A 13,494-nucleotide genomic window follows, 5' to 3' on the forward strand; every position below is an offset into this window, starting at 1 on the left:
GGGAGGGGCCGAGCGCGCTCGCCCAGCAGAGGCGCGCGGAGTCTCGGCGCCCTCGCTCTGCTCGCGGGCTCCGCCACCCCCTGTCCATCGGCACCTGCCGCGCCGCCGTCGCCGGCTTCAGATGGGGAAGGACCAGGGCTTCTCTCGGCACTTTCGGTAGTTTCCCCACTGCGCCCAGAGGCCCCGGGAACCGCGCACCCTGGTGCGACGCACCCGCCTCCCGCTGACCTGAAAAGGGGTGGGGCTGGGGCACCGAGGGGCTTCGCTGTCCTGGGTGGGCACCCACCGAGCCTGGCTGGGAGCGGGGGCTTGGGAGGGCAGGCATAAACCGGAAGGTTATTAAAGGGGCGAGTTTCCCGCGCTAGGCACCCGGAACCCGTCCGAGGCCCTAGGGGTCGGGATCCGGGTCGGGGATCAAGGGCTGGGATTGAAAAGCCCTTTTTCCTTCCTACGACTGGACTGATTGAGGGAACTGGGCAGAGAACAAGGCGGGGAATGTGGTGGAGAGAGAGGACCCTATGGGAGCCCCGGGTAGGAATCTGGAGTTGGCTTTAGACCTGATCCCCCAGAGAGAAGAGAACTGACTCTGAGTGCAAGGTCATTGTGTGGTACCCAGAAGAGCCCTGTGGCCACAGAGAAGCTTCTTGGCATAGCAGGGACCTGGGAGTCCTGAGGCAGCCATAGCCAGGCTGTCAGGTCAAAGGGGCATCAAATCCATCAGCCACAGTGGTCCATGAGACCCCACCCACTGCATCTGGATCTGCTGGGCCAGTCAATTCAGAGCAGACCCAGGGCTGGGGCGCCTGGGCCAGACCGAGCCGCATGGAGGGCCCACACCAGCCAGAAAGGGCGTCTGGCACACCAGGCAGCCTTGGCTTCCTTCTCAGCCCCAAGAACACCAAGGAGGGAACGGGCCACCCAACTTTCTCCTACCTATGCAGTTGGTGACTCACCTGGCTTCCACTGCAGGGGCAGGGTGGCGGCTGCCACCCTCTATTGCTGCTAGAGGGTGGCAGGTTGGACCTAGGGGCTGGGGGTGTTGGGCTGATACCTTCTGGAGCCTGGTGCCGGAGCCAAAGTGTAAGGTAGACAGTTTCCGGCTTGTCATCTCTGCTTTGCCTGAGCATGAGGCATGTGGGGAAGGTGCAGGCCAGGCGGAAGGAGAAGTCAGGCTCTGGAGACCTTGACTGACCATGTGGGGAATGCGACTGAGGCTCTAGATTTTCGGGAACCACTGGGGGTGGGCAAGGATGAGTGTATCAGGCGATGACTCTCCTGGCAGAGTTGAGCAGGCCATCATTCTAACCTCCTGGTTGCCTGGAACATGCAGATCTGAAGCAGAGCTCACTGGAGGGTGGGGGGCAGGCCCTGATGCACCCTCCTCCCCGAGGATCCACATCCCTTCCCTCCCACCAGGTAGCTTAGTCTGTCCACTGACCTTATTAAACTACCCACAGAGATGGGGGAACTTAGCGGGGGCCACCGTGCGACATCAGAGGCGTTGTATTTCAGCTGTGGCTGCAAGGCCTCTGCTCCCTCCCCTCCTCCCATGCCCTTGGCAGTGGCTCCTGGTTGAAAGAACAGGAAAGGGAGCCTTGGGATGCAGCCAGGGAGGCCTCGATAGCGACCAGACCTTCAGGGGCCCTCGACAGAGCCCTGCCACAGTGCGGAGGTCCAGAGGCTGGGCTTCCATCTCAGCTGTGCCAAGGGCAGCCGAGTAACCCTGGAAAGTTAGGGATCCTCTCTGAGCCTCAGAATCCTCTTCCATGGGCCAGGGAGTCCATCAGGATGTGAACTGCTGCCATTACTCAGAAGTATGGGTGGGCCACTGGTAGACCCCCGTTTACTGAGTCTCTGAGCCCCAACCACGTGCCGAGCCCTGGCTGGTCACTGTCGGTCACACCCAGGCTTCAGACCCAGCCCTCTGAGAGCTTCCAGCCTTGCCGAGGAGACCTGTGAGCACCAAGGAAACATTCCAGGGTGTGGACCCCAACAAGGGACTGTGTGAACCTCCCCACTGCCTCTCATCACTTCCGGGGTGACTCCTTTTAGAGCAGGGTCCACAGTGCCTTCAGCTTTGAAGCCGAGCGCCTGGCTGGCACAGAGAGCAGAGACTTCCTAAAACATGTTGGACAAAGCAAGGAAGGCCAGTGTTGGGTGTTGAAGGGTGAGCCCGGTTTAGCTAGAAGAGCAGAGAGAGTGTGCTAGGTGGGGGCCACAGCCTGGGCAAAAGTGTACAAGACAGGACTGGATGTGGTGGTCCTGGCGCTTTCTGAGGTGGCAGCGGCAGAGAGGGCTGCTGGGAGAAGCAAGCTGGGAGCTGGGGAGTCTGATGAGGGTCTGGGCGAAGTCTGACCCCGGAGCGGATTGTGGCTTCAGTTTTCTCCAGCAGAGCTGCCTGGAATCAGGCAGGGAGATGGTGGGTGGTGGGGACCCCTATCTGCTGTTTGGCCTGGTGCGAGGGCATGAGATGAGGGAGTCTGGGAGAGGCCAGAGGTGGGAAGACAGAGGCAAGAGGAGGAACGGGTCCACGGAAGGGCTTTGAGGGCACTGAAGGCCCCGAGGCCAGAGTAATGGGGACAGTGGGAACGAGACTTTCCCTGAAGTGCAGCAAGCAGGGCGCCGTGGCCTTTGTGTGGCCCGGGCCCATTGGGGCGCAAGTCCGGGCACCGAGGGGGACACTTGGGGTGTGGGCTGCTGATTCCCCCGCCACCCTTGGGTGGAGGGGAGAGCCAAGGGCAGCGCCCACGAAGAGAAGTCTTTGGGCCGAGGTTTGCCGAGTTCAGGGCGCGATCAGGGGGCGCGCCCCGACTCTGCTGTCCTCGCCCGCAGGATCTTCATCCCCAAGAAGCACCGGGCGCGCTTTGACGAGGTGGTGTCTCAGGGTCTGCTGGGCAAGCTATGCCGCGCCCGGCGGGCGCAGGGCGCGCAGCGGCTGCGCCGGAGCCGCAGCGAGGAACGGCCGGAGCGCCTCCTGGTGTCCACGCGCGCCAGCGCCGCCCCGCGCCGCCCCGACGAGCCTCCCCAGCGCAAGGCCGCCTCTCTGCTCGGCAGCCGCGCCGGCCCCGGGGGCGCGCGCAGGTACCCGAGACGAGTGGGCGCGGGCTGCGGACGCCTCTCGGTCGGTGGGCTCGGCATGGAGACCCGGGCGGAGGGTGCGGGGGCGAAGCGAGGACACCTGGGGGTTGGGGTCCAGGAGAGGTGAAGGGGAGCGGGACACTGGACGTCGCCATCTCCTGCACCCCCCAGGGGAAGGCGCGCTGCCCACCCCCCACCCGCCCCTTCTTTCTCCCCAGGACGGTCCGAGTCTACAAGGGCAACAAGAGCTTCGGCTTCACGCTCCGCGGCCACGGACCTGTCTGGATCGAGTCTGTCCTGCCTGGTGAGGTGTGGGTGGGTTGTTCAGGATGGGGTGAGGGAGTCTGTTAGGCCAATGCTCAGCAGCCCCTCCCCCTTTCAGGTACCAACCTCAAGTAGCCTGTGTCCTCTGAGTGTCCCAGAGCAGCAGATCCAAATCACCCACCTTCCCCAGTCAGGACGAACCCCCTCCAAGTTCAGGGTCACCCTTGTGCCACGTGAGCCAAGTTCTCCATCCAGATCTTCCCTATGTCCACAGGGAGGGCAAGGGGCACTGCCTGAGACACGGGGGCAGCCGGGACAGAGCTGGTGCCCGCCCAGGCTGAGCCCCAGACAACATTCCCATTCCCTGGGAACTGGGCACTTGCTGGGCGGGCAGCAGGGCTTCAGGGCCTCTTCCCACTATCCAGCCCCCAGCCCCCCAAATCTGGACTCCCCTCCTCCTCCCACCTGGCCAGCCCCTTCTTGCTCCTGGAATGGTGCATCTTGAAAAAGGCAGTCTTCTCAGTGAAGGAATTCCTTCTTCCCACCCTTCCAGTGGGGCGTTGAGGGGAGGGAGGGGAGAAACCCATTTATTGTGGAGGCAGCCCATTCCCTTGTGGAAGGTCTCCGTGGACAGACATGTCTCCTGGTACCGAATTGATCTCTCCCTCCCTGTAAGCAGCCCACAGGGCTGGGTCACCTGCTCTGTCCTGTCCCCATCCCCTCCCAGCACCTGAACACGATACGCCTAGTGAACCAGCCCCATCGGTGCCCCTGCTGATGCTGAGTTCTTTCTACCCTTCTGCATCTCACATCTCCAGTGCACGGATTTGTGAGAAGGGCTCTTCTGATCGCTGGGAAAGTGCCTCAGTGCCTTTGCATCACTGTTCCGGCCTTCGGATCATTCTGAGACCCAGTCCATCTTGGATTTGTACATCACTAAGTCATTGACACACTGTTGTAGAGAAAAGGCCCAAGGCTGCTCTCTGGGGAGCTTCCTCTAGACATGATTAATCTCTCCTCTTTGGATATGTCTCTTCCAACTTTGCCATCACCCCCACCCCCACCTCCCTGCCTCTCCCACATGTGTAGCCAGAGATACTTGGCCTGGGGCCATGTTAAAATCCAGGGGTGCTGTTCTCCCCAACCCAACCTCCAGGCTGGTAACCCCATGCCTTCCTCGTCATAGGAAGCCAAACGGGTGCTTCGATGGGAGCTTTTACAGATGGGGATACAGGCTTGAGAGACTCTGGCAAATCAAGGACTAGAACCTGGGATCTCCTGACTCCTGATCCAGTGATCTTTCATCCCTTGCTACTACCTCTCTGGCCTTTCCACCCCAGCCTGGCCCAAGCTTCCAGGCAGGCCATGTTGGATTTGTCACCATCGCCTTTGCCCCCTTTTCAGTCCCAGGAAAAAAAAAAACCCCTGGCCCCCTCTGTCAGGAAGTCTTCCCTGATCATTCCCCTTCCTCTCCTGACGAATCCCACCTCAAGAGAGAACCAGTTGCTCACAGTCTGAGAGTATATTTAGGTATCTATCATTTCCCCCCACTTGCTTCCAGATCAAATTTAGAGTGATGAATAATGAAAGAGGCAGAAAGAAAAAAAGTCTGAATCCACAGGAGCAAACTTAGCAACTCCCCCTTCTCCAGGTATCAGGTACTGGGTTAGGGCTGACCTGCAGGGCCATTAAGGCAGAGTGAGAATTAGCTGCTCCCACGTGCTGAAAATGTAGGTTTTATTATTAAGACATGGTGAGGTCAACAGGTCAGGAGATGACTGCCATTAAAAAGATGGTGTGTGGGGCTTCCCTGGTGGCGCAGTGGTTGGGAGTCCGCCTGCCGATGCAGGGGACACGGGTTCGTGCCCCGGTCTGGGAGGATCCCGCATGCCGCGGAGCGGCTGGGCCCGTGAGCCATGGCCGCTGAGCCTGCGCGTCCGGAGCCTGTGCTCCGCAGCGGGAGAGGCCACAACAGTGAGAGGCCACAACAGTGAGAGGCCCGCGTACCGCAAAAAAAAAAAAAAAAAAAAAAAAAAGATGGTGTGTTACAGCTGCCAAGAGGAAGGGGCACGGCACACCATGCCACAAAGGGCCACACAGGGAAGCACCAGGATTGGTCACGAGGCAGAGGGAGCAAGAGAAAACGTGGGCAAGAGTCCTTTTTTTTTTTTTTTTGTGAAGAAATGGGTGAGGCAGGGTAAGCCAGCTAAGCAGGTTTACCCGGACCGTGCGAGTCCCATAGAGGAAGGGTGGGGGAATGGGCTTAGGATTGGTTGGTTGGCACGGGAAAGATGCACTTGCAGACCAGTCGTGTACCATCTCTAGGGATTGGCTAGCCCTAGAGGGACAGTCCCTCCAGTGTCAGCAAGGTCCCAAGATGTCGAAACATGATTAATTCTTCATGTTTCCCAGCCTGAGGGAGGAGACTCCCTCTAGACACATTTTCTCCTAGTGACAAAGGCACAGAGGAATTTATGTTGTGGACCTTTGTACGAGGGGTCGAGAATAGAGTATAGAGTAAGGTCGTCTGCGGATGTGCACACCTTCCTTTTCTGCTCTCCTCCCCCAGCTCAGGGCTGACCAGTGGTCCACGCCGGGTCCCGAGCACTCCCATCCTCGCCAGGCTATCACTCCTTGCTTCGAGCAGCTGGGAGCAGAGGGGCGCTGGCTCTAATGTGGGACTGCTGGCCTGAATTTGGCTCTCCTCTGCCACCCGTCCCACTTCTCGCCTGTAAAACAGGAGGACGACACAGGGATCCCTGAGTGGGTCACTGCTCAGCTGACCGCACCCTCTCTCCTTGCTTCCAGGGAGCCCGGCTGACAATGCTTCCCTCAAATCGGGTGATCGGATCCTCTTCCTCAACGGACTAGACATGAGGTCAGAGGCTATTGGGGTCACTGGAGCTTGGTGGCAAACAGTCCCCAGGACTCCTGACTCTTGGGATACCCCGGCCATGGGCCTCTGACCAGCTGGTCCCCAGTTTGTCCCTCTTCTCACAGGAAGTCTTGAATCCACCCTCCCACCCTCTCCAGGATGTCAAATCGTCCTTCCAACCAGGAAACACCCCAGCTCCGTGCAGGGGGCACAGAGTTGAATGGATCATGTGTGTCTGACCCTTAAGAGGGGACCCTGCCCAGGGGTGGCGTGGTCATGACCCCTTCTGTACCCAGAAGTGTCCAGCTGGCCCTGGGCCTGGAGCTTCTCCTGCAGAGGAGATTAACAAGCAGGAGAGGCAGGGCCCTGGCTTCTGGCCCTGGCCCAGCCGTGGGCTTGCTGTGTGGCCTCCACCGGCGGGACAGGGAGGTCTGGCGGGTGGCTTTGGGCAGGGCTCATCCTGGGCAGGCCCTCCTGGGCCATCTCTGCTCGGCAGGAACTGCTCCCACGACAAGGTGGTGTCCATGCTGCAGGGCAGTGGTGCAATGCCCACGCTGGTGGTGGAGGAGGGGCTCGTCCCATTCGCCAGCGGTGAGACCCCCACTGGCCCTTGGCCGCCTTGGCCCACATACCCTGCTGGGGTCGCCATGGGTGGGATTTATGATTCTACAGAGGACTCTGCTTGTCCCCCATCTCTGCAGCTTCCCTCTCCAGGTGGTGCTGTAAAACCCAGTGGGGTGGCCTCAGGGACACTGCCTGGGGCTCTCCCTCCTCCCCCAATGGGGCACATCCCCAGGTGTGCCTCCCAATGCATGGCGCTCACCCCAGTTCGGGAGGTCCCCTGGCCCCAGCTGCCAGGAAAACCGCGCCTGGCCTGGGGACGCTGGGTCACCCGGGCCTCTCCTTCCCGTGGCCCCTGCAGACTCCGACTCGATGGATTCTCCCAACCCGTCGTCGGCACTCACCTCCCTGCAGTGGGTGGCGGAGATCCTGCCGTCCAGCATCCGGGTGCAGGGGAGGACCTTCAGCCAGCAGCTGGAGCACCTGCTCACGCCCCCCGAGCGCTATGGGGTCTGCCGGGCCCTCGAGAGCTTCTTCCAGCACAGGTGGCTGGGCCAGGGCGGGGGTGGGGACCTGCCCAGGGTAGACCCCAATTCCTGCCCGGTCTCACCATCGGGGTCTCCCTGCCTGAGCTTCCTAAGCCCCCTTCTCCCGAGGGAAGCTCAAAGGACCCGAGTTGGGGTGGGGACCATCGGGGCTGCCCTAGAACAAACCCTGACTCTGAAACCTCCTAGCCAAGTGCCCTGGGCAAGTCACAGCCTTCTCTGTAAAGTGAGGCAGGCAGCGACCCCCTGCAGGGTTGTTGGCGGGACCCTCACAACACCCCCCGCTGTGGGCACTTGCCACCAGCCCCGCCCTGTTAGGCTTGGTTTAGCACCTTTCTGTTTGCACCTCAGCAGCAGCAAGAGTGTTTGTCACACGCCTCAGCCCAGAGGGTCGTTTCATGGTCCCTGCAAAGCCAATCACTTGTTCATTCCCTTTTTTTGTTTAAACAAAAATGTATATTTGTTGAAATATAATCCACATATCATACAATTCACCCATTTGAATGTACAATGCACTGGTTCTTAGTATATTCACAAACACACGTAACCGTCATCATACTCAATTTTAGAACACTTTCATCAGAAAGAAAGCCCCAGCCCTTTCACTGTTGCTCTCACCCCCTGCCACTCCTCCTTCACCTTAAATAACCACTAATCTACTTTCTGTCTCTGTAGACTTCCCTGTTCTGGACATTTCATATGATGGAATCATACAATATGTGGACTTTCATGTCTGGCTTCTTTCATTTAGCATGTTTTCAACATTCATCCAAGTTATAACACCCACAGTCGGTCCTTATATCCATGGGTTCTGCATCCATAGATTCAACCAACCACTGAACAAATATATTTGGAAAAAATTCCATAAAGTTCCAAACGGCAAAACTTAAATTTGCCAGAGTTCCCTGTTTGTTTTATGTTTTATTTATTTTTTTATAAATTTATTTATTTTATTTATTTTTGGCTGCATTGGGTCTTCGTTGCTGCATGTGGGCTTTCTCTAGTTGTGGCGAGCGGGGGCTACTTTTCATTGTGGTGCGCGGGCTTCTCATTGCGGTGGCTTCTCTTGTTGCGGAGCATGGGCTGTAGGCACGTGGGCTTCTGTAGTTGTGGCTCGCGGGCTCTAGAGCGCAGGCTCAGTAGTTGTGGTGCACGGGCTTAGTTGCTCCGCGGCATATGGGATCTTCCTGGACCAGGGCTCGAGCCCATGTCCCTTGCATTGGCAGGCGGATTCTTAACCACTGAGCCACCAGGGAAGTTCCTCTCTGTGAGTCTTAGGTTCCAATTCCTTGTTGATTTTAGACATTGTAAATATCTTCTCCCATTTGCTACTCTACTGTTACTTCCATTATATCTAATATTTTGTGTGTGTGTGTGTGTGTGTGTGTGTGCGGTACGTGGGCCTCTCACTGTTGTGGCCTCTCCCGTTGTGGAGCACAGTCTCCGGACACACAGGCCCAGCTGCCATGGCTCACGGGCCCAGCCGCTCCGCGGCACGTGGGATCTTCCTGGACCAGGGCACGAACCCGTGTCCCCTGCATCAGCAGGCGGACTCTCAACCACTGCGCTACCAGGGAAGCCCCATTATATCTAATATTAACAGCTCCAAGTTGTGCTTCTTTGAACAAGTATTCTTGATTTTGTATCATCACATTCAATACATTTGGGGCCTATGGCTTTGGCTTTTGAATTTTTGTTTAAGAAGTTCTTCCCTGCCCCTTGGTCAAAAGATATCTCCTGCATTATCTTCTATTAATTTTATAATGATACCTTCCACACTTTGGTCTTTTATCCACCTGGAGTTCACCTTTATGCGTGGTGTTACATGAGGATCAGTTTTATTTTTTCCATACAATGCAGCGATCAGCAAACTATTTCTAGAAACGTCCAGATAGCAAATAGTTTAGGCTTTGCAGGTCATATAGTCTCCATTGAAACCATTCATCTCTTCTGTTGTAACTTGAGAACAGCCATAGACAAAATATAAACCATAGGCTTATATAAACCATGTTCTGATAAAAGTTGCTTTACAAAAACAGGTGACAGGCCAAATTTTGGGCCTCGGGCCATCGTTTGCCAGTCCCTGATATAGTGAGTCAGCTTTCCTAACACTTTCTATACGTTTTAATCTTCACAACAGCTCTGCGTGGTAGATGCTTTCTTTTTTTTTGGTGCAGCACAACTTGTGGGATCTCCATTCCCCGACCAGGGATTGAACTCAGGCCACAGCAGTGAGTCCAGAATCCTAACCATTAGGCCACCAGGGAACTCCCCAGTAGATGCTATTTTTATCTCCCATTTTACAGAGGAGGAAACTGAGAGCAATTAGTAGCAAGAAAGGTCACTTGGCTGGTTAAGTGGCAGAGCTGGGATTTGAATCTGGGCAGCCTGTCCGCAAAGCCTACCTTCCTTCCCACTTCTCTGTCTTGGGGAGGAAGGGAAGGGCATGAGGCTGAATTCTGTGGCCTGGAAGTGCCCCCTTGTCCACCACCCTGCCCCCTCTGTTGAGCCCCTGAGTCATGAACTCCTTGCTCCTGCACGCCACCCCCAGGAACATCGACACCCTGATCGTCGATGTCTACCCGGTGCTGGACACGCCCGCCAAGCAGGTCCTCTGGCAGTTCATCTACCAGCTGCTGACTTACGAGGAGCAGGAACTCTGCCAGGAGAAAATCGCATGCTTCCTGGGCTACACGGCCATGACAGGTAAGCAGCCCCTCCCCCTGCCCAGCCCGCCAGGTAAAGGCCAGACACCTGCTGTTCTCACCTGTGAGGTATTACAGCCAACCCGGGCTCCTCCCACACACAGACGCACCCACTTGTCCTGGAGATGCACACCCAGCACACCGGGGCTGGTCCCACGCTTTGCCCACGGATGTGCTTTGCCAACTTGACCCTTAAGGCAGCATGACCTTAGACTTTAGACACCCCACCGAACGCCTAGGGTCTCAGGTTTCTCACCCACAAAATGAGGGTGACCACAGTGGCTGTGCTTTGCACCCTGGGAAGTGTGGCACAGATCAAGAAGTTCACGTGGACACTGTTTACAGACCTGGATTGTGAGCGCACGGCCAGGTCACACCTGCCTAGTGTGCTCTGGAGCCCACAGACTCACACAAGGGCCTACGGGGCCCCGTGCAGCCTCAGCTCCCCGCTGCTGCCCCGTCACTGGGTGCCCCCGTGCCCACACCACGCACGCGCTTCATCACTCGGCTGCGGGCATCGAAAGTGGGCTAAACCCTGGGCACCTGCCGTTCGCCTGCCCGTCTCTGTGCTGGCCCTTGTGCGCCCACCAACCCTAGTCCTGGGGACCCAGAGTTTGTTGGGGGGTTGAGGGTTTGAGCTCAGGTGCAGGCTGGGCAGCAGATGTCCCACACATCTGCCCTGACCTGGAACCTTCCATTTCACTCTGCAGGCCCCTAGGGGCAGCAGCGCCTGCGTGTTGAGACCTGGGAATCAGGGGGTCCTAGGCTCTCGGCATGAGAAGGGGCCCTGAGGGTGGGTTGTGGCCACCTCCGCCCAGCCTCTATCCTCAGGCTGGCACCACCCCCATGTACCTCCTGTGCCCAGAGCCCTGCCTCTCACCCTAGGGTTCCCAGCTGTCCTAGAGCCGAGCAGGCCCAGGCTCACAGGTGGGTGCCCTCACCCTCCCTGTGTTTGGAGGCTCCTTGTCAGGCTGAGAGGACAAGGGGCCTGTCTCCCCTTTGGTCCCACAGCAGAGCCAGAGCCCACACTGGACCTGGAACCCGAGCCGGAGCCGGAGTCGGAGCCGGAGCCAGCGCCCGAGCCCCAACCACGGAGCTCCCTGAGGGCCTCCTCCATGTGCCGCCGCAGCCTCCGGTCCCAGGGCCTGGAGGCCAGCCTCAGCTGTGGTGAGGCCCCGGACCAAAAGGCTGGAGTGGGTGAGAGGGCGCGACAGGGCTCAGTTTTCCCACCTGCAAAATGGGCTTGGCGAGATGAGACATCTCTGGGAACGGGCTGAGCAGTGGCCCCTCTGGGCCCACAGGGCTTGGCGGTTCTTTCTCCAGAGGCCCTCGCTGGGTCTGGGCTGGGGCCTGAGTCTTAGAGCTCAGGGGTGGTCACTAGACCCCCGTGTTGTGGACTTGGCCCTCCTGATTCCCCGGCAGGGCCCAGCGACTGCCCGGAGATGCCTCTTCCTCTGATCCCAGGCGAGCGCCAGGCGGGCGATGGCACATCCCTCCCCGAGACCCCCAACCCCAAGATGGTGAGACCTTCTCTCTGCCCTGCTTTTGGTGTCAGTGGGGAGCTGGGAATGGGTGGCCCACGGAGCTGGGGCAGACCCTGGCCTCCCAGGCCACCCAGGCCTGGCCTCTGAGGCCACGTTAGGGCCACATGGGGGAGGTAAGGGCAGGCTGGACCCATCCCCACCTCCTCTCCCCAAAGATGTCGGCTGTCTACGCAGAGCTTGAGTCCCGGCTGAGCAGCAGCTTCAAAGGGAAGATGGGGACCACCTCCAGATCCCGTGCCTCCCCACCAGTGCCCAGCATGGCAGGCACAGAAGGTAGGGGCTCGCCAGCCCCGGCTCCCGAGGGCAGCTCTGGCCTCCGGCCTCCCGGCTGGCTGGCTGGGTGTTACCACCACCTCCAGGCATATCCCTGGACCTCCCTCTTCACTCCATGGCTATGGGACTGAATGCTGGGGAGCCCTGGCAACCTCCATAGCTAGGGGCCATCAAGGTCCGGGTTGTCCTGGCCCCTCCCATGTCCCCTCTGATCCTCACCTCTGCTATGGATCTAGAAAAGCAGAGGGCCGCCCCCATAGGAGTCTCCAAGTTCGCATGTGACTGTCCGATAGACTATGAAGCGCACGCATTTTGCTCTGTGAGTGGCACAGCTGGGAAGATGGTTCTTCACAGACACACATGGTGGTTTCTCGGCAGTTCAGAAGGCAGGACCCCTGGGTGATGTTTCTGTGAGCCAAGGGCTTGCTGGGTGCGGGAGGTGCCCCATGACCTTTGGTCTGGAGACCCCCTCACCCTTGACTTGTGTTCAGTGGGTTCCAGGTGGGACCGTGGGATCCTGTGTAAGATGAGCTGGGGTCTGCCTGTCCTGGGGCCAAGCAGTACTCCCCCGGCCCACTCCGGCCTTTGATCACCCTAAGGGAAGCCTGGGGACGCAGCGTCATCCAGGGTCTTCCTGCACTGTGTCCAGAGGAGGAAAGGAAGGTGTCCAGGGACACAGAGCCAACCCGCCCTGGGGCCCCTCCCCTCCAGCCCGCACCTGGAACCCAGGTACTGACCCAAGAGGGGTCCTCACGTTCCATCCCCCACCCTAGGACCCAGGACCCTGTCCAGCGTCTCGTGGCCCAGCGAGCGGCTCCTGCCCTCCCCCTGCTACTACCCGCTGTGCTCAGAGGGCCTGGCCTCCCCCAGCAGCTGCGAGTCCCACCCCTACGCCAGCTTGGACAGTAGCAGGGCGCCCTCCCCACAGCTGGGCCCCGGGCCCCTCCGCTCCAGCAGCACCCCCAGCCCGGACCCCGGCCGCCCGCCCAGCCGCAGGAAGCTGTTCGCCTTCGCTCGCCCTGTGCCAAGCCGGGATACTGACCGCTTCCTGGGTGCACTCAGTGAGCAGCTGGGGCCCCGGGTCACCATCGTGGATGATTTCCTGAGCCCTGAGAATGACTACGAAGAGGTGAGCACGCGGGCAGATGTGCAGGGTACGGGGGCCTACGTGGGGACGGTGTCCACAGGCTCCTGCAAGAGGCCTGCCGCCCTGGGGATGTGCCCCAGGCTCCCCCTCTCCCTGCCCCAGTCCGTCCTAGAATCTGTCCCAGGACGCCCCGCTCCCTGGCTGCAGCTATCCCACCCTGGGCTCAAGCTAGGACCCTGTTTGTCCAAGGCCGCCCCATATGCCCTGTCTCAGGTTCCCTACACTCTGTCGGGCTGTCGCACCACAGCCTCAGGCTAAGCCCCCAGCCTCTCCTGTCCCATCCCCGGGCCATGCCACCCCCTGCCCCAGACTACTCCACTCTCCCTCACCTTGGCCCAGGCTCCAGTCTCCCTGGGCCCAACCTGACCCTCCCCTTGCCTTGCTCTGTCCCCCCAGATGAGCTTCCACGACGACCAGGGCAGCTTCGTCACCAATGAGAGGAGCAGTGCCAGCGAGTGCGTCAGCAGCAGTGAGGAGGGCAGCTCCCTGACCTACTCCTCCA

General features: G+C 59.2%; 1 protein-coding gene across 1 annotated transcript in view; it reads left to right on the forward strand.

The window, feature by feature from the left end:
- The window catches only part of GRID2IP (Grid2 interacting protein), a 33,370-nt gene that overhangs the window by 13,060 nt on the left and 6,816 nt on the right, over nucleotides 1-13,494 (forward strand). Inside the window, exons 3-13 of the mRNA XM_024745266.1 lie at nucleotides 2,833-3,081; nucleotides 3,297-3,382; nucleotides 6,151-6,220; nucleotides 6,714-6,808; nucleotides 7,140-7,323; nucleotides 9,875-10,029; nucleotides 11,040-11,195; nucleotides 11,451-11,548; nucleotides 11,728-11,845; nucleotides 12,619-12,974; nucleotides 13,389-13,490. Coding sequence (XP_024601034.1) covers nucleotides 2,833-3,081; nucleotides 3,297-3,382; nucleotides 6,151-6,220; nucleotides 6,714-6,808; nucleotides 7,140-7,323; nucleotides 9,875-10,029; nucleotides 11,040-11,195; nucleotides 11,451-11,548; nucleotides 11,728-11,845; nucleotides 12,619-12,974; nucleotides 13,389-13,490 — 1,669 coding nt within the window. The remainder of the gene's footprint in view (nucleotides 1-2,832; nucleotides 3,082-3,296; nucleotides 3,383-6,150; nucleotides 6,221-6,713; nucleotides 6,809-7,139; nucleotides 7,324-9,874; nucleotides 10,030-11,039; nucleotides 11,196-11,450; nucleotides 11,549-11,727; nucleotides 11,846-12,618; nucleotides 12,975-13,388; nucleotides 13,491-13,494) is intronic.

The sequence above is a fragment of the Neophocaena asiaeorientalis genome, unplaced genomic scaffold, assembly GCF_003031525.2.
Source record: "Neophocaena asiaeorientalis asiaeorientalis breed wild unplaced genomic scaffold, Neophocaena_asiaeorientalis_V1.1 scaffold461, whole genome shotgun sequence".
NCBI lineage: Eukaryota > Metazoa > Chordata > Mammalia > Artiodactyla > Phocoenidae > Neophocaena > Neophocaena asiaeorientalis.